Genomic DNA, 25,948 nt, shown 5'->3' with positions numbered 1-25,948 from the left:
AGATCCAATAGCAAACTGGGTCGATATGAAATGCATGTGGCACGCCATATGTAACTGACTGATTATTTCATCAACCACACTAAATTTCAACAAAAGAAATGGATGAAAATTTTAACTAAAAGGACTAGTTTGCTCTTTTATTTAACGTATGGGGACTAATTTGCTCATTTTTGGAGTAAAGGGGCAAAAAGCAATCTAACTTCTAGTACAAGGACCTCCATGGTACTTTTACCAGCAACCAACCTTATCTTTTTCTGATGGTAGGAAATGAGCTTAGTACCTTTAGATTGATTTCTGGTTTTCTTGGTTCTTAACTCCCTAGTGTGCCCCACTTTTGATATAATTCAAAATCAAACATTTAGAAAGCAAACCAACCTAGTCGGGGGTCAATTTTCTTTCCTTTTACTTCTAACACTTTCATTAATTAAGCAGCTGCTAGACTCCGAAGTTGGAGTAATTTCAGTGCAAAACTTAGAAACTGTTATCTATTTGCTTTATTATTGCAAGCATAGATCACTATGAGTCAATGAATTGCAGCAACATTACATAGAATATAGACTACAATAATGGTTTCCAAAAACCAGCTAATTGAAAAAGGGAACAATTAAAATGGAATATATATATATATTTATATATAATTACAAGTTATCGTGCTCAATGACTTGAGCTCCTCTCCAATTTTCACCAGGTTTTATAACAACAGGCACCAGCATTGAAGCCGGTCCAGTGCAGATAAAATAATCCTTCCCATACTTCTCTGCTAATGAACCAGGGCTTGATAAGTATATATCTTGAAACCCCATTCTTATTACCCTGAAGGACAGTTCTCTACCCTGCAAAAAATAACCAACAAATAGATGAAACTTCAGTGTCTGTATATGTACATGTGTGTAACAGATCAAACAGTTTAAAGGGTTTAGTTTACCTGATCAAGAGTTTCATATTTTGAAGGTGGGGTGTCAAAAATTGGCTTCAATCTCTCTGATGGAGGAGCAGCATACACTCTACTCAGCTTATCCTTCAATATGGTGATTGGCACATCTTGTTTGGTCCATACACCTGGTTTCTCTTCACTATCAGAACCAAACCATCCTGAAGATTCAGTTTTCATTGCTTCAGATGGGGATAAGAGCTCGAAAGGTGAAGACAATGGCGGATGCGAGCAGTAAGAGCAGCCTCTGAGTCCATGAATTGCTGTTCGACTTCTTTTCTTGAAGTTCAAATGGCTAAGTATTGCACTGGTTAAACTCACATCTTTGCGGCCATTGTTCCTTACTATGACTGCTGTTGCTATGCTTACTGGATAAAGGGAGACGACATAACTGATATCTAGAGTTCCAGCAGTACAGCTCAACTCAACCTGGAAAAAAAGCATTCAAAAATTTTATACAAGGCCTGCATTTATAGAATGTTTTGCATCAGACTTTCATGTATTATATGGACACGAACCGATCATGAACAAATCTGGATTCACTCAAACTCGGCTCATTTACAGCTCTAAAAAAAGGTATTGTACAAAAAGACTTCTAAACTGAATAAACTTGAAATCTGCAAGTGAGAAAAATACCTGAAGAGCATCAATGGCATCATTATCAGCATCCTTTACAGTCCAGTCATAACCTGATAGAACCGACCCTTTTGAACTTTTTTCAGTTGCATCATTGATGACCAGACCAATCCCTCCTTTGAACTTGGTAGAGTCTGTTCCCGCAGCAGGAACCGTGTAAAGGATCTCCTCTAAGCCGTCGTCTTTCCAATATACTTTAGGTTTGTAAGAAGTGACATGAGCATCAGGTATTCTTAGTTTCAGTGAGCTTCCATTTCTTACTGTCAGCTCAACAAATGGGACATTGTTGGACTCTGAGAATTTGATGCCTTTGCGACCAAATTTTTCATCAAGAGCCTCTGGAGCGGGAAGGGTAGTTGTAGTAGGAGTTGCAGAAGAAGCGGAAACAGCTTTGATTATGTTTGGTTTTGGAAGAGAGAAAGAAAGAAGGGAAGCCATTGTTTGAAGGAAGAAAAGTCTTGTTAGCTTCCACACAACAGTGGAGTAACTAAGCTGGTAGGCTCATCCTTTTGGCAACCGTTTTGTTTGGATATGCTTTTTCGGCCTTAGATTTTCACATTTTTGCACTTCTCTCCTATCTCAACTTTTTTGTCAAAGGTTTCCCCACTTTTCTTCATTTTTTTTCATCCAAACTACTATAAGATAGTGGATAAATTTATACACTAGTAAGAAGCAAACCATAACACGGTGTATAAAATACAATATATTAGACATAAATCAATTCCAATTTTTACATCTTCAAAATATCAGGAAGAAATCTTGTGATTTATTTTAGCTAAACCAAAAATTCATGATAAAAATTTCTGATTCAGTTTAGCTAAGCATAAAAAAGTGGACCTTTCGCATCTCAACAAAAGTACTATACTTTTTGGGTCAAAAAAGCTGAAAAGTTTCCAGTGCTATACCCAACAGTAAAAAATAGGATAGCTAGAATGTTTGTATTGACCATTTATCAGTTTTTCAGCTAAATATATGTTTCTTTTGAACATGAATCATTTCGCGCAAATGATGAAATTAATATGAGAACTCGGGATCTAACAGAATGTCAATTGTCAAAGGAAGCAACATTCATCACATTTACTGATGGAAAAATTACAGAATTGATTAGCACAAAACAGAAAACACAGAACCATAACAATTTTCAAAACAAAAGCAAAACTTTGTTTCAAAGTGTTTTTAGCATCTCCGAAGATGCCTAACAAAGTCCGAACCAGCCCTGATGAGAAAAAAAGAAAGGAATGGCATATCATGTTGCAGATCAGAAGACTTAGTCCTCATCCATTCCTGCAGGCTGCTCTCTCCTTCCAGGACCTCCAGCTGGTTTTGCCATTATAATCTACAAAATTGAAGGAATAGAATAGTAAGCTTGGCGAGTGAAAACTTTTGAAACCCAAATATATTTTCTAGCTCCGTCTTTCAAGTTAATTTACCTGATCAACCCGTAGAACAGTGCAGGCAGCATCAGCAGCATATTTGAGAGCGAAAAACCTGTGGGAAGAAGGGAAAAAACACGAGAAAATAAGATAAGGATTGTATTTTTAGTGTACTGGGTCCTTCGCAAAGAACTCATGAGCTAGAAAAGTTAAGAACAAAGAGCGACTTACTTGGTGACATAAAGATCCCAAATATTCAGGGTTGACACATCTTTGCAAACACCATCCTCGGAGTCACCTCCCCCCAAGTCAATACCCACTTTGGTATTTCCGGATGCATGTTTTTCATACAGCTTAGATATGATATCCATTGGATTGAGACCAGCATTCTCTGCTAGGGTTCTTGGTACCATTTCAAAACTTTCAGCAAACTTGGCAATGGCATACTGATCCAATCTGCATAACATCCAATTTTAGAACTAGTAGCCTCTTCTAATACTTATCCAAATCTACTATAAATTTCAAGAATTATATTAGATCCCTAACAGAGAGATGAAACATAAATGAAAAATGAAAAATATAAGACTAATGTGTGTTAACGACATAAAGGATGTAGGTGTAACACACAATATGCAGGATGATACTTTGTAGTAAGGAAGTAAAACGTAGAAAAAAAAATAGATCACCCTGTTTCCTTGAAGGAGAACTCTTTCAATCTTCTAGCCAACTCAATTTCAGTAGCTGCAGCTCCAGGTACCATTCGACTGTCCCTGCACATTGCCTGACCAAAAAAAAGGGTGGCATTAAGAATGTGATAATGATGCTTCTCTTGAAATTTACATCTAAAAACAAACAAGAAAGACTGTCTCAGAAGGTGAGAAAATCAGAACTCAATAAGGTGAACACTACAATACATGAAAAAGTATATAGAAACAAGGAAAATATTTGGCAACAATCACCTTATATGTGTTCACTCCATCATCAACAGCTCTTTCAAGATCATCCAATATACTATCAGTACTTCCTCGTAGAACCACAGTGGCAATCTTGTTACCACCTTCTTCACTTCTCACAACAGTGACCTACAATCAATAGATAATACAGCATAAGATGAGAAAAGGACAAGAAACAGATATGAGTAAAGCAAACTCTTCAAACATACCCGAGAACCACCAATTTCCTCGACCGAAATTGAATCAACAAATCCCAAATCATCCGGCTTTGGTTGGCTGAGTTTTAACTGTCGAAAGAATCAAAGGTTCATTTGATTACAAACCAAAAGATATGATCCTTTTTTCTTTTAACCTAATCTAGACAGGCTTACAAGAGCAGAAGTTCCCGTAGTGCGGCAAAAACGCCTCAGTTCAAATTTTGAGCTGATTTTCAAGACCATTAACCTGCAAGAAAAGGATTCCAAACTAGACACGTTAAACAAGGCTGCAAAAGCTCCAAAGCAGAATATATATGAATCTAAAACTAGACCAACACATCATACACATCAATCAACTATGTTGAATATGCATATATCCAACTTTAACAAAGTGGTCCAAAACAAGAAAGAAAATAGCAGAATTTAAAATGTGAAAAAGGAAGCTTAATATACTTGTAACGTTCACAGAAATGTAACGCCATTTCACCAACAGCTCCTCCACTGACAATAACTTTGGCACCAGAATCAGCAACTGCTTTGATGAGTTCCTCAACCTTAGCTTCTTCAGTTTTAGAATAATTCTCTAGCTGCGAGATGAGAAAACCTTCCATGGTTAGACATATTTGACCAACGAAAACCCCCTAATGCCAATTACTTATCACCATAGAGATGGGCCTAAAACAAAAATGTGTATTATTCTCCTAATTTACCTGATCAGCTGAGTGAATCAATACAGTTCCTTTTGTTTCAGTGGCAGATGAATCAACGCCACTGGCAAACACAGCCACCTATGACAAAGTGAACAGAAAGGCACAAATCAGAAAGCAATAAAACTTATATTTTCAATTAAAGATTATATCACAACTGTTATAGAAATCAATCAACTAGAAATGGAAAGAGGGAGAAAAATGATTGTATACCTTTGCCTTCTCCATACGCTTTATACTTCCCACAGCATCACCTTTTAAAACCATCCCTCTAACAATTGTACAATTATGCAAACCCCTCCAACAAGCTTTGACACACGGACATTATCAACATCAAAATTTGCAGGGTTCTTGGGGCAGACTTGGATGCATGCCTATGATGCAAAAGAAATAAATAAAATGTAGCCATGATATCCTTCAAAAGTGAAGAGCTAATAGACTAATGGATCAATCATAGAAAAATAAATAAATAAAAAGAATAAGTTGCAAGTTACATCAGCTATAAGGGAACATAATACGTCTTCCTGTCCATGTTGTTTACTAGCAACAGCAGCTTTCATTCGAGTAACAACTTGCTCTTTATTCCTAACATCCATAGTTTCAGAACCTTTCTCCACAAGTTCCCCCAACACCTCAATTGCCTACAAATGTTACAACATAAAAACTATAATGGCAAATCCAACACCTTATCATAATTAGCAACAGTCAAGTCATTCAAGTTGCTTAGTAAAGCAAAGGGCAAACCTTGCTAATGGATTTAGTATATCCACTGATGATCTCACTCGGGTGCAAGCCCATCCTAATAAGCTCCTCTGCATTTTGGAGAAGCTCACCGGCAAAAGAAATCGTCAAGTTAGCGCCATCTCCGATCTCCTCTTGCTGAGCCTTACCAGCTAGAACTAAAATCTTGGCCGCAGGATGTTGAACCTCGAGCTCATTGACAATAGTAGCAGCATCATTGGTAACAAAGAGCTTGTCTAAATGATTAATTACCATCTTATTCATGCCTACAGAAAGAAAAAACAGTAGATCGATCAATTGAATCAAATGAGGCGGCATTTGAAAAAGAACAGTCGATGCGGATTTCAAGCAGAATCGAAAAAAAAATTGGGCAGATTTCAAACCAAAGAAGAGAAAGGAGGTACCTTCGGGCCCGAGGGAAGTGCGGGTGATGGTGGAGAGTTGCTTGCAAGCATCAATGTTTTTGAGAACAGCTTCGTCGAGACCTGAGAGATGCTTGTGACCTTCCTTCAGCATGGATTGTATGCCATAAGGCTGCATTGAGAACCCCATTTTTGTTCTATTTCTGCTCGAAACCCTGACTTTAGGAGTGGAGAAATGGGGGAAAAGATTCAACCTTTACGCTTGTTGGCTTGGAAGAAGTGGGGATACCGAAGTATGTAGCAAGTGCTGGAGTGGGTTTTTAGTCCCAGGAAAGCCCTAGAAGCTGGAAGAACGCATTTCACGCGCCCGCGGTTCACGTGAGAGAGATCATTTGCTTTTCTTTTTAGGGTTAATACATTCGGATTTCGGAACCTCCAAAACTTTTGATATTAATCGTGAATTAGTGTCACGTTATCATATTTTATATAAATTAATAAGTTTGGATGTCTTCCTATATATTAATCAATTTTTAAAATTTATTTTATAAAACTTTTAAGGTTTAATATAACATTTCGTACTTAAACTTGGCACCTTCTCTTAATTTGGTACCTACAATTTTTTTTCAATTCGGTACTTAAACTTGACAATTTTTCTTAAATTGGTACTAAATTCAGCACTTGTTTCTAATTTGGTACTTAAGCTTTTTAGGTTCAATTTGGCATTCAAACTTGTTAAATTATATACAAATTACCCCAAAACACTAACTGTGTTAAAAATTTCAATAGAGGAAACTTGTGTTAAAAGATTATGCATTGAGCTATACTTAATGAATTAATATTGAATAAGAAAACAAAATTTTATAAACCAAAATAAAAGGAATTCATTATTTTAAATTAATAAAATGAGATAAATAAATTAAACTAAGGGTCATTTGATTGGCGGTAAAATGTTTTCCAGTAAAATGATTTACGGAAAATATTTTACTTTTCGTAAAATGATTTATTGGAAAATATTTTCGGTGTTTGATTGAATCAGATAAAATATTTTCTCTGTATGATGATTCCGAAAATATTTTACGGAAAAGTTGTTTTACATATATTAATATATATTAATAAATTTTATATTTTAAATTATTTTTACATATATTGCAATGATTTATTTATAATAATACTCAATTATTAAGCTACAATATTAATCGTTATAAATTGAAAAAATTAATATCAAATAAATTATTTGTAATTGTGTTAAAAACAAGTATTGAATAATTATAAATTGCTTCAAATCACAATGAATACTAGAAATAATATTATCCAAATACATAATTAGTAGTACACCACATAGTAACAACATTGTCCAAGTGCATAATATTACACCACATAAAAGTATCAATATCTTCAACCATGAGAAAATTTTTGAAGCCAAATTTTCTATGCTTCTTACTTTTAACTAAAAAGCTTTGGTTAATACAATACTTCAATATATTTGATAAGCATATGAAAATGAAAGCATGACAAATTAGTTTTCTTGTAGCAAATTGCAATTACTACAAGATTTTGTTATTTATTATTAGGATTTCAATATCATGTATAATTAATTAATTAATCCCTCATTATATATTTAATCAAGAATTTGAATGGGAAATTTGAATGAAATTCATTTAAAATCAATATATTATTAAGTGTAATACATTAATATTTAACATATTATTTATAAAAAATATACATTAACAGTAAATATTATTTTTTTGCAAAAACATTATTAAAAATGGTGATGCCTCTTTTTAAAATATAAAAATTAAATTATAAATTGCTATCAAGTGTGTTTTCTTTTTTATTTGAAATTTTAAACAAAAAAATGGAACAATGTTATAAATTTTTTATTTCTATTTTTATAATTTTTAAATTAAAATTGATTAATTTTTATAAAAAATAAATCATGTTTAAGTGCACTGCTATAATTGCCATAATCTCAAATGTCCAGTATAAGTTTGTTTGCTCTATTTTCAGCATAAAAAAAGCATTCAAATGTTTACAACAATATCAACAATAAGTTTGTTTGCTCTATTTGATGTATCATGCCAGGGCATATATATATTCAAATTGTAACCAAACATTGGTAGTTGATATTTAAAACTGGCAATTTAAAACTAGAAATATTTGATGAATCATGCCAGGGCATATATGTTCAACTTCCTTGCAAATCTCCTATGCTAAATAAACTAATTAGTATGTCAATATATATCTGTTGAAATATAAATGGTAAGGGCGTAGTTTTAGATTAAATTGATGAAACCTTTTCGTTTTTACATGAAGTTGATGGAAATATGCAAAGAAATCTCAGTAAAACTCAAATTACAGCACCTCGCTCTTTAACAGAGAGCGTTCTATTATTCAGGCTATTAATTTCTACACTCTAAGAACATTTTGAGGCTATTAATTTCTAGTCTCAAAAACCAATTCTTTAGTCAATTGAATATGGTTAGCATACGAGAAAATGATCGAACAAAATGGACCAATATCAGTGAAAACAAGTAACACATTTTCAAACAAACGAACAAACAAACGAATCAATATCAGTGAAAGCAAGTGGAACAAAAACATAATTCAACAAAGATTTTATCACTGTTTCGTTTTTCCTTACAATTTCAAGGATTTGAAGGATCATAATCTCGTATGATGAAACTCGATTTGAATGAATAAATGAATCGATCAACAGCTTATGTTTAGGAATTTTCAATTTCGAAGCAGTTTACTATGGATAAGAACAGAAGTCACATTGGACCAAAAGTAAAATCCTACGTTCGAAATTCAAAGTTCAAACCGTCAAACAAAGACCAGACCTAAATTAACAATTAGGCATCAAAGCAAAACTTCAAATGTTGAATTGAAGGTCACACAATACTGTAAAGGTAGGTGGTTGCTATGCTAAAATTCAAACCCAAACTCCAAATATTGTTGACTTTATAGTCAAATTACAAAGATAAAGATGGGTTTTGTGCAAAATATATAACCATGAAAATGGCTTGAAGCATTCATGAATCATGAGACCATTACCAGGAAGTAAAGCACCAAAATTAAGCATTCAACAAAAGACAGCTTACTATAAATGGCTAAAGCATCCGTTAAGAGACCACACTCTAAGTCTGAAAACCAACACAAAACAAGGGTTCTTTTACTTTTATTCACAAACTTCCTAGTTCACATACAGAGTTTGCTCCTAGGCCATTGCATCTCCACTCAATGTATTATTCCGCTCACAAAGAAAAACCACAAAAACATTCTTTCCACAACCAACTGGGAAAATAAAAGTAAAATAGGTTCAATTATATATTCCCATTCAACAGGATACAACATATATACTCATTCTCTACACAGAACATTATGTATAAAGAGGGCAGAATATAAATCAACAACAAAGATGAAAACATTATATTTACAAAAGATTACTAGAGATAATACAACCATAAAGATCAATCCTTTTTCCAGAAAACATTATATCGAACATTATATCGAACACACAAACGGCCACAGAAATATTACTTTGATTACAAAGCCCATTAATCAAAGTTGAAAAAATTACAACATCAGGCTCAACACCAAACTTCAGCATTTTCCCCAAAACAGAAAACCCAAAATCAATTCGACCTAATTGACAAAAGCAATTAATCAAGATGCTCACAGAATAAACATCATGGGAAACGCCTAATAATTCCATCTGGCTACACATAGAAACAACAATGGCATAATGTTTCATTCTAACAATGGCTGCAAATAATTTAGTGAATTCCACAATTGAAGGCTTTGGGTACTTTTCAATCATCTTATTGAACAAACTCAAAACATGATCAACATTATCGAAGCGGTGGTGCTTTTTCCCTTTCCTCTAACAGCATGGACATGGGTTTCTTACTTAGGCAATCGATGTGGGTAGCAATGGTGTTAGAAGAAGAAGAAAAAAGTGGAAATTAGAAAGATGGCTTCCAAGATTAACAACCGAACGAAGAATAAAAGAAGAAGGAAGCTTACCCATCATTTGAAAGCGAAATGGCGTGGCGAGAGTGTACCAAAAAGAAATGAAAAATAAACGAGCATAAAAGCCAAAAAGAAATGAAAAATAAACGAAGAACCGTCGAAAAATAGAATTGCAACCTACCAGCAGCGATTTCCAGTTCTGAACCAAAATGAAGCTTTCAAGAACGGAAATTTGAAGGAATGAAGGAAGGGAGAAGAATGGATGAAGGGAGAAGAATGCCTGAGAGCTTTAGGAAAATGTCTTACAGAGATTGAATCCGTAAGACAATTTCCCAAAAATTGTAAGGCATTTTCCCGTGTTTTGGAGTTGATTTTCCAAAAGGAAAATATTTTCCTCCAATCAAACACTGGAAAATGGGGAAAACCAATTCCGGAAAATATTTTCCCCTATCAAACAGACCCTAAATGTTCAATTACTTTTATATTTTATCTCAACTTTTTAAAGTACTTTTACAAGTGACTTGAAAGATGATACTTTTTGTTATTTTAATATCTCACATGGATTAATTGATGAGTTATAAAAGGTAAAATTAGGGATTTATTTAAAAAATATTTTTAAATTTTTAGAGTTAAGACTCAATTGAAGAATTTTGTAAATGTTGATGGCCAAATTTATGAAATTTTTCAGAATTAGAACTAAAATGAAAAATTTTGTAAACATTGAGGGCTAAATTTGTTGAATTTTTATATTTAGGATCAAGTTGATAAAATGTGTAAACATTATAGGGCTAATTTTGTTACTAGATCAATAAAAAAGCCCACATTAGCTCAAAATGACTAAAATATTTAATTTCAAAAGTTAAGTGATTAAATCGAAAAAATTAATAGGTGGGTGACCATTTTATAGTTTACCTATAAATGGGTTTAGCGTATCACATCATCATTTAATAGATAAATTTTAATAGAGAGGTTAATTTGTATGTATAAGAGTTAATTTGTCTATTTTTTCAGTAGAGAAACTGAAATGTAATCCGCTCCTATATACATCGGCTTCTCCAATACTTTTACCACATAGATATATGAAATGAGTATTGACATTGAGATATGAAATGAGGAATGTCGCATTTAATGGATAATATAGTATTGTTGTATATGATCCAAGACTCTCATAAAACCTTGATGACAAATGGTAGAATAAATTTATGGATAATAGTTTTGTTAGAAAAACAGGGTAATTTATGAAAATACTAATTAAAAATAAATAAAGTTAATCATACGAGAATTAATCATCTCAATTTACACATTAATCTCTCTAAAATTAAATAAAAACAATCATTTACTCATAATGTCAATGAAGATGGTAGCTTGATTGTGATGCAATCACAAATAAACTGTCCAAGAAGTGATAATTGAACAATCCTTCTCTAACACGAACCCAAACCAAAGTAGATTACTAGTCCTATGCGACATTCTCCTCAAGCTGTGTGACCTTAATGTAACAAGTACTTGGTATGATCACTGCAAACGATGGCAGCAATGTTTGAAGGTTGATTCTACGATTCATTGGAAGCTAGAGCCTATTAATGCATATGTCATTTGGTTTTTTTACATAATTGGGCATAGTGAGGGACTCAACACGACATCCACTTTCAGAGACAGTTCATATGCTGGCTTCATATTCATCCACTAGATTTCAATTGTTCATATGCATCCACTCCCAGATCATGTTTTTAATGATAGGCTGATGTTGTTTCAAGGTCGTCTTATTCCCCCATCCATTTCGCATCTAACATAGTTGAATTTCATTCTTCTGCTGTGGGAACGCATGCAGGGGTTGCCTGAACTTTCCATCACTTCTCTTCCATTTTTCTTTTCTTGAATAACATGCGCAAAGATGTCGAGCAATTCGTCAATGAATGTCAAGTTTGCTAGCTTCATTTATGCCTCCAAGTGGATTGTTTCATCCCTTGCCAATTCCCAACTTGGTTATCATGGTGTTTGTTGACAGTTTATCAAAATATGGGGGTTTCATTGGCTTGCCATCCATTATCACTAGTGAATCTGCTGCTGCAACTTTTGTGATAAAAATTATTGGTTTTCATGGAATTCCAAATGAGATTATGACAAGTTGTGATGCTCTTGAACGTCGACTACAAGGAACTGCACGCCACTAGCACACATTACCGTCACCAAATCGACGGACAAACTGAAGCCTTCAACAAGTATTTGAAAATGTATCACATCTTACCAAACTTTCACTCAAATGACTCCCTTCAAGATTCTACATGGCCGTCAACCACCAACAATTACTAATTATATCTGAGATTCGACTGGCAATTCCTTAGCTAACAGCTACATGCTTGTAGTGATGAGTTACTGAAACATAATTTGGGGAATGCTCAGAAGTGAATGAAAACATTAGCTGATCGACACCAACGAGAAGTTTCTTTTGAGGTAGGGGACCAAGTATACGTTAAACCCCAACCCTATCGTCAAAATTTTACAACGCCATCACAAATTAGGCAAGAGATACTTTGGCCCCTACAAATGACTCACATATGAATTGGCAAATTCAAACTCTGCCAAAATTCATCTTGTTTTTCATGTTTTTCATTGCTTCGCAAATGTATTGGTACCCCATACCAATAAATTGCTCATCCATCTCACTTGCGCTTTTTATATACTGAAAAATGAAAATGTAAGAAAATTAAAATTAACTTGACCTCCAAGTAATAAAACAAAGTCGGCCAGAATGAAAGAACAAGACAAATCAGGAGGCAAATATAAGACTAAACTTTTCTGCTTAAGCTTTTTTTTTCCCTTGTCAACTCTTTCTCATTAAGAAAAACAAAGAAAAATAAGAACAGATGAAAATGACAAAAAGAAAAGAAAAAAACTTATAAAGACTAATGAGCAGTCACATTCTGCCCATAGCGAAATGGTTTTTAACACTGTAAAAGGTGCTTTTACCTATTCCTACATTCTAAGGAATAAGCTATAAGACCAGTCCCAATACCTGATACCAATTTATCTAACTTCTTCATAACAAACCCAAAGTAATCTACCAATCCAATTTAGCAAGCACTAGCTGCACACACCGGTTTCACGGGGCCATCTTCGGTTGCAACAACTGATCCATTCTCTTCTACATGTTTAACATCTCCATTCGCCTTTGCTACCTCCGCCGTCGATGCAGCCGTTGATTTTTCCGAAACCTCCTTTGCTATGGCTGCATTTCGTTTGTCATCAGTTACAGCATCATCATTAGGCTCCCCATTCGAAACCTGTTTGGAAAGAATTTGAAGTGGTTAATATTTAAACAGCATATGCAAACCATCAATTGGATTCTGCATAGTATAAGCTATGGGGAATCATCTTAAGTAATAGTCGGCTGAACCTGTTTCTGTAAAAGCCGATGTTTAGCCTTTTTCTCTTGGATTATCTTTTGACGAGTCTCGTAGAATTCAAAATCATCAAGAATGCAGGTCTTACTTGAATGATCCTTAAAGATTTTGAGAATTTGAATCCCTTGCTCAAAATTAACCTACAGCAACCAACAACCAATTTACAAGTTACAATGAAGTATAAAAATCACGAAAAGGAGAAACATGACACTCACACACACGCATATATATAAAGAGAGAGTACCTCTTGGGTGTCTCTACTATTGGTGACAGGCTTGTTCTCATTGTTCTTAAGCGTTATGTGCCTCAATGAAGCATTTGGAACATCCTTGACGATGTGCCACTTCACAGGGAAGCAACCAGTCCACTTGTCTTGCTGCCAGTACTCTACAGTTTTATTAAAATCAACTGGACCCACCATTTCTGCTAATCCAACAAATTGTCCACTGGTATTGACCTGGAAAAGGTGGTACAGACTTAGTAAGAATCAAGCAAATCATATACTCGGCAAATCAAGACAGAAGATTGTGATGTAATCATACTCACCGAAAACAGTAGAAATACAGGACAGCCATCAGGCTTCTCCTTGGCCTCCCGGAATGCAGCATCAAGTTTCTTGTTGCCATTAGATGTACTGGCCCATACGTTGTATTTGATGCTTTTGTGGACATCATCCTCACTATAGGATTTAATGACGAAAAACATAGCATCTGAATAACTATCAGGAAAATCTTCTCTATTGTACTGCTCTGTATCTGGAACAAGAGAGACAATGTCCTCATTATTGCTCTTGGTCAATGGAAGGTTCTGATCTTTGACAGCTAGAGTTGCATTTCCAGAACCATCCTTATTCTTATACCCTTTTACTCTGGGTCCTTTGTTTAGCTCATTGAAACCATCAATATTCTCTTTTCCATAACCACGGAACCTAGATTTGTTGTTACCAACATTATACCACCCTAGACCTTTCTTCCGGGCATCATATCCATATGACCCAAACCCAGAACCGCCTCTAATGGTATTCCCATAATGACCATAGGTAATATTGTTAGGGTACATGTGATTCATGTATCCATATGCTTGGCCTACACCTGATGATGGTCTTGCGTTGTGCATATTCTGCATTCAGATTGATAGAACAATTAGGCCAATCAACAATGAAAGAAGCAAGAAATTATGTTACTATCAATATACTTATGCAACTTTGCATCTTTGCTCAAGCAAGTAAACTAAACAGTTTGAAACATACCATGACATGAGGGAAGGGATGAAGGTTCTGATTCCGCCCAGATGAGAGGTTGTTTGTATATGAAGAGAACCCACCATTTGCAGTTTGTTCAGATTGCCCATTAGGAGACATGGACATATCTAACCAAGGTATTGGCGACTGAATCCCGTCATAGCTAAACCTCGGATCCTGGTAACCTTGAGATAGATTACCAGTTGGCAAGCCTCCTCCTTTGTAAAAAGCATTAGGATTTAGAGAGGAACTCTTCAAGGTTGGTTTTAATGACCCTGATCCACCACTTGTTATACCATTTGAATTTCCTTTATTTGTATCAACAGATAAGGAAGATTGATCAGTTGCACCGAAACTCGAAACATCAACTTGAGAAGCATTGGCTTGACTAGTTTGCAGAGGTTGTTGGTAATAAGGGCTTGGATAGTAGTACTCTTGCAAGGCATGTAGCTGACCATCATGTCCCATAGCAGGAAGAGGTGGACTGGGAATAGAATACGGCGCATATGACATGTAACCATAAGTTTGCGGGTACATGTAAGAGCCATTGTCACTGTAAAAATCCTGTCAATAGAAATTAAGTACATCAAACACACACATCCATACTCATCCTAACATATAACCATTTTGGGTCCAATAGCAAATCGATAGAATCTAATAACTTCAATAACCATTTAATCTAACTAATAACAAAGTAAAACTTTTATCAATACAAGAACCAGATATTAGAACTACCTTCTTGACAGGCTCAGGAGCTTTTGTGGTCTTGGATTGAGAATCCAAAGACAAGTTCTCCAGTGAATCTGCAACTTCTGTAATTGTAGGAAGTAAAGGATGAACGCAAAAATAGTGAATATGAGAAACTAAAATCTACAAAATTTCATATATATCCAAAGCATATCAGTTACTTAAAGCGAGGAAAGAAGCCATAACTTCAAACTACCAATATGACATAAACCTCTCAATCAATATTTATCTTTGTAGAGATAGAAACAATCAAAGATCCAAAGGGAAAAAGCACATTCAAAATCATAAGCTTTAAAAACAACCTCAGTCAGATCTGTAGAAGATGAAAATTTTGAGCTAAACCATTAAAAAAGAAGTGAACCCTACTAAAACATCACAAGACATATTTCAACAGCAAAGATCCAACTATAAAATACACTCAAATTCATGAACTTCAATAACCATCAAAATAAAATCCATAAAAAAACGAAATTTAACATAAATCAATAGGAAAAAAAGATACAAACTTTTGCATAAACTTAAAAAAAATACCCTTTGAAGATTATTCCAGAAAAAAAACATATTGATAAGTAAAAACTTCAAAACAAGAAGCAAATACTTAAGAACAAAAGAGAAAACACTAAAAACCAATCAAAAACACATTAATCTACAAATCTACAAAAAAACAAAGCATACCCAGAGGAGTAAAGTTAGCAAGGATACGATCAGAAGTGGCCATAACCAAAGATCAAGTGTGTAGATTTAGAGAGAGAAAGTAAGAGGCAGAAAGAGAAGGTGAAGAAAAAACCCTAGTGTTGGAAAGTTTAAGAAGAGAAAAGAAGGAAGGCGTGGAGAACGGACAGCCGCCAAAAACCCAAGAAGCCTTAAGAGGGTGGGTTTAAGAATACACACACAATAGAGACTAAAAATCTTTTTTTTTTTTTGGTTTTAATTATTTAAATAAAACAAAGAATTATAGGGTTTCTTTAGAGAGAGAGAGATGGACTTGTTTTTGGCCTTTGGGTAAATCACCAAAATGGAAAAACGGTGATTCAAAATAACTCCATGGCTCCACCTCCAAATCTGGATACCCTTTTTCAAGGGTAAATAAAGAGTATTTTTCATTTTATTGGAGTAGAATTTTGTTTGACTTTGGACTCCTTTTTTTATCTGTGGAATTTTGGATTTGGTCTACTACTTAGTTTAGTTTCATATTGGGCCAAGGCCTTAATCTTTCTTTCAATTCTTTTTTCCAATTTATACGCAGTATTTCTATCGCAATAACTAAGAGGGTGCATGTTCGTGCATTTTCAAGGGCGTGTTTTCCTCATTTAAATCTTACAGCACGTTTGGTTTGCTGTAATGGAATAAAGGTGTAATAGAATAGAGGCGTAATAGGTAATTCTTTTGTTTGGTTGAATGGAATTGAATAGAGGCGTAATGGTATTCTTGTGTTTGGTTGAATGGAATAGAAGTGTAATAGCATAAGGAAAAAAACTAAAATGACTAGAATACTCTTAACAAAATTTTTTTTGGTAAATGATTATTGTTATTATTATTAAATTTTAATAAGATTATTAATATAAATAATAAATAATTTAATCATATTTTAACATAATTATTATTAAATATAATTTAATAAAATATATAATTTAATAAAATATATGAATTTACTAAAATCATAATATATAATACTATAAAATATAATTTAAAATAATTATTATTAAATATAATTTAATAAAATATATAATTTGATAAAATCCTTAGTATTAAATATTCTTATATGAATTTACTAAAATCATAATATATAATACTATAAAATATAATTTAAAATAATTATTATTAAATATAATTTATAATATACTTTATTATTTTTAAAGCGCAATACATATTTTAATGTGCTAAAATATCATTAGTGGAACAAATAATTTAATTATTCTACAATAAAAAAATATTACTAGTAATAAATAACTTGAGAACTATATTTTGCATAAACATAATTTTCATATATTAACAAAAGGTTAAATGAAATTCATGAAATTCTATGTCATAATCCATATGTTATACAGTTTTAGAACATCAAAAAGTTAGAAGATTGAAATGACATACCATTTCAAATATTACAAACAGAAAAAGTTACGAAAATATTATCAACAGAAATAAGAAGTTTAATGGTCAGCAAGAAATCTTCTGACCCATTCCAACCGCACATCAGAAGGTAAACTAAAGAAAACGATCATTTGAGTTAGATGATCTGGAATTTTACTCAATGCTCGATACCGCTCATCCACTGTTAAACCTTCTATTTCACATAAGGTTGAATATAAATTTGTAGCTTTTTCTTGGATGATCTGAAATTCTTCTAACTTCTGTTGAACTACCACATCGGAGACAATACTCCTACTGATTTGTTCGCCAATGGCCCTCATGTTTTCGGCCAATAAAGTGGCAGCCTCATTAAATGAAGAAGAAATATTATCACCTGCATCAGAATTCTTCTTTTTCTTCTTTGAAGATGAGGAATCCCCTTGGTTTTTATCTCGTCGCGGCTCTGTAGCAGAAACATCCATGTCATCCAAAGAGACGTCAACTTCGTAGTCATAGAATTCGTTTCTTTCTTCATTCATATCTGTTGTAGGTACACCCTGAGCATTTATTTCTTCAAGAACATCAGCGGTTGTTTGAGCGTCTTTCCCAGTCGCTCGATCTCTTGCGTATATGGCAGTAAGTTGGTCGTAGTAAGGGAAACTACGATGTCTGAATTGAGCGGCTTCTTTGTGACTCTAAAAAAATGAGGAAATCATATTAGTTATAAGTTTGGTAAAAATAAGATAATAAAGACTTGAAATAATTCTTACCTTTAAATAAGAGTCCCAAACCACATCTTCAGCAACAACGAGCTACCTATGCTCGTCCCAACCAAAACCGCTATTGTTTTGGCCATTAAGCATGTCATACACAATTGACCACTCCCCTTTTAGTAACCTAATTCTCGATTCAACATTAGGTCTAGCCTTCAACATTGCATTGGGTAAAGCTTTTTCTAGCATTTTTTCCAACTCGTTTAAATAACCGGCTTTGAACCCGGTATCAGCATTAAATGTTCCAACATTGTGCAAGTCCACCATGCAGGAAACCAATGCTGCATCTTCTTCTGGAACCCATTTCCTTTTGGTTCCTCGAGAAGCTTGAGAAGAAACATTTGATTCTGAAACACCTAACATAATTATCTTAAGAAAAAAAAACAAATTATATTAATTACTATTAATATCATGAATCAAAAGGTGAACACTTTATAAAATTATAATTAAGTTCAATATCATGAATCAAAAGCTAAACACTGTATAAAATTATAACACATGTTGAATGAAAAGAAATTAAATTATAATTCAACAAGTTTAGTACAATACAAAAATCAATTCAAACACCACCCTAGTTTCACAAACTAGATACATAAAATAACATAAACAAATTAACTCAAACATTGTGATATGGATCATAACGCTAAAACAGACTTCATAGTTGATATCCAAGCAACTAATCTCTAACCCTCTCATCCCCACCTAATCAAAGGTAAAGTCACTGCCTTTCATCTTCCAATACAACTTAAGCATGGGATGAAGAGTGTTTCTATTAATTATGGATGAAAAATAAATGTATTTTCTCTTTTGAGATTTTTTTTTCTATTTTTACGCTCAATCTTTCTATTTTTACGCTCTACTAAATACATTTAAAGTTTATAAGCAAATTATCTTAACATATATGTGGTTCTTAACTGTTGGAAATTAACTAAATAAATACTTACAAGAGATGATATTTAATATGGTTACACATATATTATGACACCTTGTAACTTTTGCATAGATAAGATTACAGAATGTATACAAGGTTGCTTTTTCCATGTCATTCTTTTTTTAAATCTCTTTTGGTTATCAATTATTCCAAAATATCTTTATAAATTATTTGGAGCAGATTATCTATAATAATATAATTACCCTTTATTTAGATTGTTATCATATTGTTAAAATTTTGTCAACTAATAAATATTTAAGTAATATAAAAATTAAATTATTTATAATATCAATTAAGATAATATAATATCTAAAATGCACTAGAGCCTGCAAATAGTATATCAACAGACAAAAATGTTAAGTTTATTCAAATAATAATAATAGAGCAAGTATTTAAATAACAATAATAAGTTATCTTTAAAATTACATTGTATAAAAATATTTTGAAATAATTTTAAAAAGATATCATGGTCTCCAAATGAAAACTAGATAAAATAGTTTAACTTTGAAAGTCCGTCATGTAGAGGAAAGCCGTGCATCAACTACGACATCACAATTGAATTTTTGTCTTAAATCTTCATATATTTCCCCAAAGCAGTCTCCGATACCATTTGAAGACTCCCATTCAAGATATTGAATATGGCATGTGAAAGAACCAACTTATTTGATTAAAAGCACCAGCATATACACTTCACACAGTACTTTGCACAAACAGGAGTAGATGTAAAAGCAAAATCAATCACTGTAAACAGCATTAAAAAGGCATTGTCAGCAAGTCAAGATCTATGACCCAAATATAGACAAAACACCAACAAGACACATAAAGAACACAGGAATTGATTTAATAGATAACTATGGATTTAATAGTACATGTCGTTTCTTAGAGCAACCAAACTTGCAACAACATCAGCTAAAAGAGCATATATTGGACCGTATCCGTGAAGAAAGTACTCCTTGCCTAAGAGAAAGGATAATGGTTCATACCTGCACGTATTTAGTCAAATAATGCAATAAGATAAATCTTGTACAACATAGCTCACAAAAGAAAACATTTTTGCTACAGAGAGGTTCATTTCCTATAGACAGAGAAAATAAATCCATCAACATTTTTGCCCAATCAAAGTGCCTACACAGATTTATCAAACATAGTACATGTCTGTGTAATCTAATTATCTCATGACAAACACAAAAACAACTTTCTAATATCAAGGCATGTTCATGCACAACTATGAACACGTATTTTCCTAACACAAGTCACAGATTTATTTTCGCAGTTTATGGGACTGAAACCTTGCCTTCATAGGCATATTAACTGATTAAGTGAGATACTACTATGTCACCTTAGTTGTTGCTACTACATCCCATAGGATACTTGATGAAGTCCTTATCCTATTTGTCGGTAATTTTATTTTTCTAGAAGTTTCTGTGTTCTTTTTGAAAGTAACTAATATGAAGTTTAAGACTAATCCAACTTATTAAATTATTTAGCAATTTACTTAAACCGATCATATCCTATATACTTTGTTCGACATCTTAATGATCTTACAATGTTTCACATCTTCATTTGTTAAGTATCCTATGTATTTAGCACTATTAATGCTCCATTTTTTATATTAAGAAAAAAATTGTTGAGGCTTATAGGTTTTATTAGTTGCCAACATATATTCTTACTCTGTGAATGTTTATCCCAAAAAGATGTACGTTGCATCAAGATGTTTCAAAGTCACTGGTATCAGACTTAAAAATATCTTAAGCGTCTCTTAGTTTCTGTAATCCTCTTTTGGGTGTTATTACTTCACAATGTACCTATTAAAAATTATTGTAACCTACTTAAGTTCCATGCAGCAAAGGAAAAGCACAAGAATAAACTAGAATTAAAGCTGGATGACAGAACATGATGATCTGATAGAAATATTGACAACATCAAAACAGAACACATTCAAATTTATGGATTTTCTTATCCCAAAAGTTGTAGTTTCAGATTAATATATCAAACCTAGCAGTACAACTCTCAAATCATATATTAATATTCTCATGAAATAAATTTCCATTTCTTTTCTCAATAAAGACAAATCATGAGGAAAACAAAAAAGATTCTAGTAAAACATGCGCAGTAGAAAGAAAGCGCCAACAAGACCAAAGAAAGCATGTTATACTGCAAAATAAAGTTAAATCGTGCTTATAAGGTAGAAGAAATAAAGGAACCGAAGGAATAATATATAGCTGTTTAAACAATTCGAATAAATGCAGCAAAGCCAAGAAAATAATTCCAAGAAATTAACCCAGAAGAATAGCAAATCTTCGTGTAAAATATAGAAAAGGAAAGCAATGAAGTATTTAGTTAAGACAAAACCTGACACTATAAAACGAGGGTTTAAAAAAAGCACCTTATTTGCCTGGACAAAGTATTTATACAAGAAAGCTCTCGTTTCTCCCAAAAAGCACAAATACGAACAAAATAAAGCATAAAAAATAGTAAATACATTTCCAGCCCAAAATTTTCTCTATCCTAGCTTCGGTAATGAAAAAAAATCATAACCAGCAAGAAACGAAATGCCGATTTGCCAAGAAACTAATGAACTGAAACAATCGCACCAAAAACTAATCGTATTTATAAAAAAAATTGCAATAACACCCATTAAAAATGTATGCAGAGAGGAAAGAAATAGAGATTACTCACAGACCTATATATTTGGAAAGCCACTACAACCACACTTCCCTTACAGGAGAATTGAAAATTTATCCCAAAAATACCCTAATTTCAACAGACAAAACCCACCATTGGCGCAAACCCTAGTTTGCATTTGAAGAACACAAATCTGTTTTTGGTCAACAAAACAATGAAATGAGTTCTAAAAACAAACAACATTGAGCCGGTGGGAATAAACAAATAAAATGATAAAAAAAGGAAATAGAAGCTACAAGAAATTAAAAATCATGATGAAGAAAATACAAATCTGAATTAAGTAAAAAAAGGGAAGAAGCACTTGCCGCTTCAATTGGGCTGGAGATCTGAGACGGTGGAGTCGGCGAAAGATGCCAAGATAAAAGTGAAATGGGAGCGGGTGGAGGTTTAGTTCGCTGGCAGCTTCTGTTGATGTTGGGAGGGAGAGGGTGGAGGTCGATTTCGGCTTGAGAGGGTAAAACAGAGACTGAATAGCTAATCCTTGCTTTTGGAAGGGAATACAAATCGGCGCTGAAGCAGAAAATTTTGGGAATACGTCCGTAACGTAATAGGCCCGTATTAGGGCATTACATCGAACCAAACACAAGATTAAGTGGGGCCCACGAAATATAGCCATTACACCCAACCAAACATGGTGTTAATATCTAGCCAATTAAAGGTCCGTTTGATTGTAGTATAACATTTTCCGGAAAATGTTTTTAGCCTTTTCCAGTGATTGTTTGGCTGAAAATATTTTCTTCGCGTAAAATCAATTACGAACACGGGAAAAAGAAGCCTTAATTTTGGAAAATGTCTTATCGTTTCTAATTCGGTAAGACATTTTCAGGAAAATTAGACACCGATCTTCCCTTTCCTTTCCCTTTCCCTTCCCCTTCCCCTATCCTTGACACCTGATCTTCTGCTTGCCATCAACCAACACCGATTATTAACACCAGACACCGGCGTTCATCAACCTTTTTTCTATGTTTTGATTTCGGAGCAATAATTGAGGGAATCAGAAAATGGAGAAAACTGATGGAATTGGGAAAGAAAATAGAAGCACAGAAGAAAAGCAAAGTTTTAAAGATGGATCAATTTGTGGGTATAATTCGCTTCACCGCATCTTGAGCGTAAATCCCAAGCCTCAACTCTGCCAGGTCTTTTCTTTTTCTTTTTTCCCGCTTACCGGGTTGTAATTTATATGTCTTCACTTTGTTGATTTAGGTATTTTTGTTTTTCTTAATCGGGCCATGCACTGGGTAAAAAATTCCAATCTTTCCTGTTATTTTTCTTTGTTATATATATATATATTGTAAAAGCAAATTTGATCATGAAAAAGGAAACCCCATTTCAAATTATCTATTATGAATCGATTGGTTATTGTCATTTTGGTCAGTTTTTGCAACTGAAATGATTATTGTAGTCGGTCCTAGAATTTGTAAACAATTTATCTCATTAACAAGTAACATGTTTTGCCTATTAAAAGTCAAAATCTACTGATCTTATTGCTGGTGAAAGTAGTAATCTTTTGGAATTTTGTTATGGTTTATTAACAGGAAGTCAGCCGATTGTTTCTGGGCCTGAATTACGGAACAACACTTGAAACTATTGTTCCACCTGAATCAGCTAAAGCCCTCTCTTCAAAACATGAGTTTGATCTTCAGGTGCCTATTTATTTATCCAACATTCTTGCATTATAACGATTTGTTGATATAGAGATCCATCATCTTAGCTCATCAAGATTGGAAAACAATAACCACAAGGTTGTCTCGGTGAAATCGTAATACTCTTATAAAACAATCAAAGTGAAGGAACAATATATGTTTTGGACACTTTAGATATACAATGCACTACCATGCATTTTGATCAAGAATCAAGATTATGTTAATCTTTAGGCGTGGTTAGTTAATCTATGTCATATGTTACGATATTTGGATGGAATATTTTTCTTCCTCCATTTTCCCCTTTTCCAGTTTCTAGTTCATACATTTGAACATTTGGTTATAATAGTTCTAATGTATAATTTTAGTACTACCAGGATCTCCTTGAAATATGTTGACTTTCATTCAATCCACTCTTATCTAAGTGGTTGAAAAACATCCCTTTTCTCATTACAAAATTATTCTCTCACCAACCTGACCTGAGCATACTTATAGCTATTATCTCCGTAGATTTTTGTCATTTCAATACAAATATATTGTAGAAGGCAGTTATATATGCTTTTCCATTTCAAATCATTCCAGGCTTTCAAATTTTCTATTGACAAAGAGTTGTTAAGAGAACCCCGGGTAAGGGTCGGTCTTATTCAGAACTCCATTGCTCTCCCAACCACTGCTCCCTTTTCAGACCAAAAAAAAGCTATATTTGAGAAATTGGGACCAATAATTGATGTCTTGGTGCTGCTTGAGTCAACATACTATGCTTGCGGTATGGTCAATTTTATTAACCGATGCATAATATTCTAAAATGCAAATTAATGAGTCTATGATGCAAGTTCGGGAAGCATGGATGATGTCATTTGCCTTCAGATACGAGAAAATAGGTGGTGTGAATTTGCAAAACACATTAATGGGAATCTACACAATTTCTTTAGGAATTTGCACTCAAGTATAACATGGTCATTATAAGCTCAATTCTTGAGAGGATATAAATCATGGAGAGACTCTCGGAATCTCTGCGTTATAATTGGAAATCATGGCAACATAATAGGCAAGCACCGTAAGGTAAATGCAGTAGTTTATCTGGGTTTGGGTTTGTGTTTCTTGAATTTTTATTGATTTTGCTTAATTGAGTGGCTTCTGGCAGAACCATATTCCTAGAGTTGGGGACTTCAATGAGAGCACGTATTAAATCAATAGATTTAAATTGGGGACTTTAATGGAGCCTGTTGCCTTTGTTGATTGCAATTACTAATATTTCTAGTATATTGCTAGCTCATTTACTTCATAGATATCAGATGGTTGTCTGCCTCTTTACCTGGTTGTATTAAATCAATAGATGTTAGCTGAAAATTTTGATTGTATGTATCATTCATTTTGATTTTACTATCAGTTCTATGAAATTCTTTTTTGGGCCATGAGTGATTTTTTCTTACCAGTTGCGTGACCACGTTTCGCCATATGTCTAAGTAAAAAGCTGGGTTCTTCACTTGTATTTTTTCCTCTCTATTGGATGACAGCCTATAGTATTGGGGCAATGATTGATCTAGTAGTAGCTTTCAAAGAACATAGCTGATTGCATGCATATGGTTATGTATTTGTTGAATGCATACATATATACATATTTATGTCTGTAAATGTGTGCATTGGGATAAATTTTATAGGAGTTAGCTTTGTGTTACAATGTAGATTGGTTGGCTAAGGAATCTGTTATACTAGAGAGTGGCTGAAATTTGATAATGATGCTATATGTGTTGTTTGTAAGACAACAAAAAAATTGATTTTATGCTGAGTGTAATTTCATCAGGAGATCACTACAATTAGATCCACTACTAATTAGTAATTTCGGAAGTAGTTTGCAATGCTTTTATATTTTAATAATTGAGTATTATTATATATTTAATTTGATCTATTTATTTATAAATAAATCATTGTAATATATGTAAAAACAATTTAAAATATAAAAATTTATTAATATGTATATAAATTTATTAATATATGTAAAAATAACGTTTCCGGAAAATATTTTGAAATCGCCAAACAATGTAAAATATTTTACACAGATTCATCCAAACACCAGAAAATATTTTCAGTAAATCATTTTCCAAAAAAGTAAATTATTTTCCGAAAAACATTTTACTGGCAAACAAACAGACCCTAAGTATTAACTCGATTGTAATGAGCATTATTATCAATATATGAGAACATTGGTTTGAATATGCTAAATTGTATTATTCTTTTATTTATGGGTTAGAGAAGAGTTATCGGTAGTTTTAGGCATTGTGTAAAAAAAAATAATCGAACCATATTTATAAGACTATATGAAAAGAAAACTATATTTTTTATTATTAATTGAGAAAATTGAAAACGCAATGTTTCCCTTTATTTTATTTTATTAATTTAAGAAAGGAGATGTCAAAATAAATAACTAGAACGATATACTCATTTATCAATAAAATAAAATACTATAAATTTCAACATTTAAGTATTAAAGAATACAAAAAAAATCAAAATCTATGAATATAATTTACTTAAAAAGTATTTTAGATAACCTTATGCAATTTATTTTTATTTGAGAAAGCAATTTTTTGG

The 25,948-nt window shown here is 33.1% G+C and overlaps 3 protein-coding genes and 1 long non-coding RNA gene across 5 annotated transcripts; 1 reads left to right on the top strand and 3 right to left on the bottom strand.

The window, feature by feature from the left end:
- Positions 1-471: 471 nt before the first annotated feature.
- Positions 472-2,171, bottom strand: LOC105804758 (photosynthetic NDH subunit of subcomplex B 2, chloroplastic). Its single transcript, XM_012637507.2, has 3 exons — positions 1,568-2,171; positions 926-1,360; positions 472-833 (listed from the first exon to the last, which is right to left on the bottom strand). The coding sequence occupies exons 1-3, from the start codon at positions 2,003-2,005 to the stop codon at positions 639-641; spliced, it is 1,068 nt and encodes a 355-aa protein (XP_012492961.1). The 5' UTR covers positions 2,006-2,171; the 3' UTR covers positions 472-638.
- Positions 2,172-2,616: 445 nt separating this feature from the next.
- LOC105804756 (T-complex protein 1 subunit theta) lies at positions 2,617-6,308 on the bottom strand. The gene is given in 14 exon segments (XM_012637505.2): positions 2,617-2,903; positions 2,998-3,055; positions 3,172-3,396; positions 3,627-3,721; positions 3,900-4,022; positions 4,103-4,180; positions 4,265-4,337; positions 4,544-4,677; positions 4,801-4,878; positions 5,011-5,096; positions 5,099-5,171; positions 5,292-5,438; positions 5,542-5,804; positions 5,943-6,308. Coding segments are annotated over 14 exon segments (1,650 nt in total). The 5' UTR covers positions 6,091-6,308; the 3' UTR covers positions 2,617-2,834.
- Positions 6,309-12,656: 6,348 nt separating this feature from the next.
- LOC105804755 (YTH domain-containing protein ECT2) lies at positions 12,657-16,158 on the bottom strand. Of its 2 annotated transcripts, none has more exons than XM_012637503.2 (7): positions 15,939-16,158; positions 15,252-15,328; positions 14,526-15,080; positions 13,823-14,395; positions 13,521-13,733; positions 13,270-13,416; positions 12,657-13,156 (listed from the first exon to the last, which is right to left on the bottom strand). In XM_012637503.2, the coding sequence occupies exons 1-7, from the start codon at positions 15,979-15,981 to the stop codon at positions 12,947-12,949; spliced, it is 1,818 nt and encodes a 605-aa protein (XP_012492957.1). In that variant the 5' UTR covers positions 15,982-16,158; the 3' UTR covers positions 12,657-12,946. The 2 variants fall into 2 exon arrangements, with proteins under 2 accessions (XP_012492957.1, XP_012492958.1); XM_012637504.2 differs by having other exon boundaries at positions 15,966-16,158.
- Positions 16,159-24,344: 8,186 nt separating this feature from the next.
- LOC105804760 (uncharacterized) lies at positions 24,345-24,774 on the top strand. Its single transcript, XR_008190566.1, has 2 exons — positions 24,345-24,421; positions 24,504-24,774. It is a non-coding gene; the product is annotated as an uncharacterized LOC105804760 (long non-coding RNA).
- The last annotated feature ends 1,174 nt before the right edge of the window (positions 24,775-25,948 follow it).

The sequence above is a fragment of the Gossypium raimondii genome, chromosome 11 (genome assembly GCF_025698545.1).
Source record: "Gossypium raimondii isolate GPD5lz chromosome 11, ASM2569854v1, whole genome shotgun sequence".
In the NCBI taxonomy this organism is placed as follows: Eukaryota; Viridiplantae; Streptophyta; class Magnoliopsida; order Malvales; family Malvaceae; genus Gossypium; species Gossypium raimondii.
This window is presented reverse-complemented; position numbering and strand designations above follow the sequence as displayed.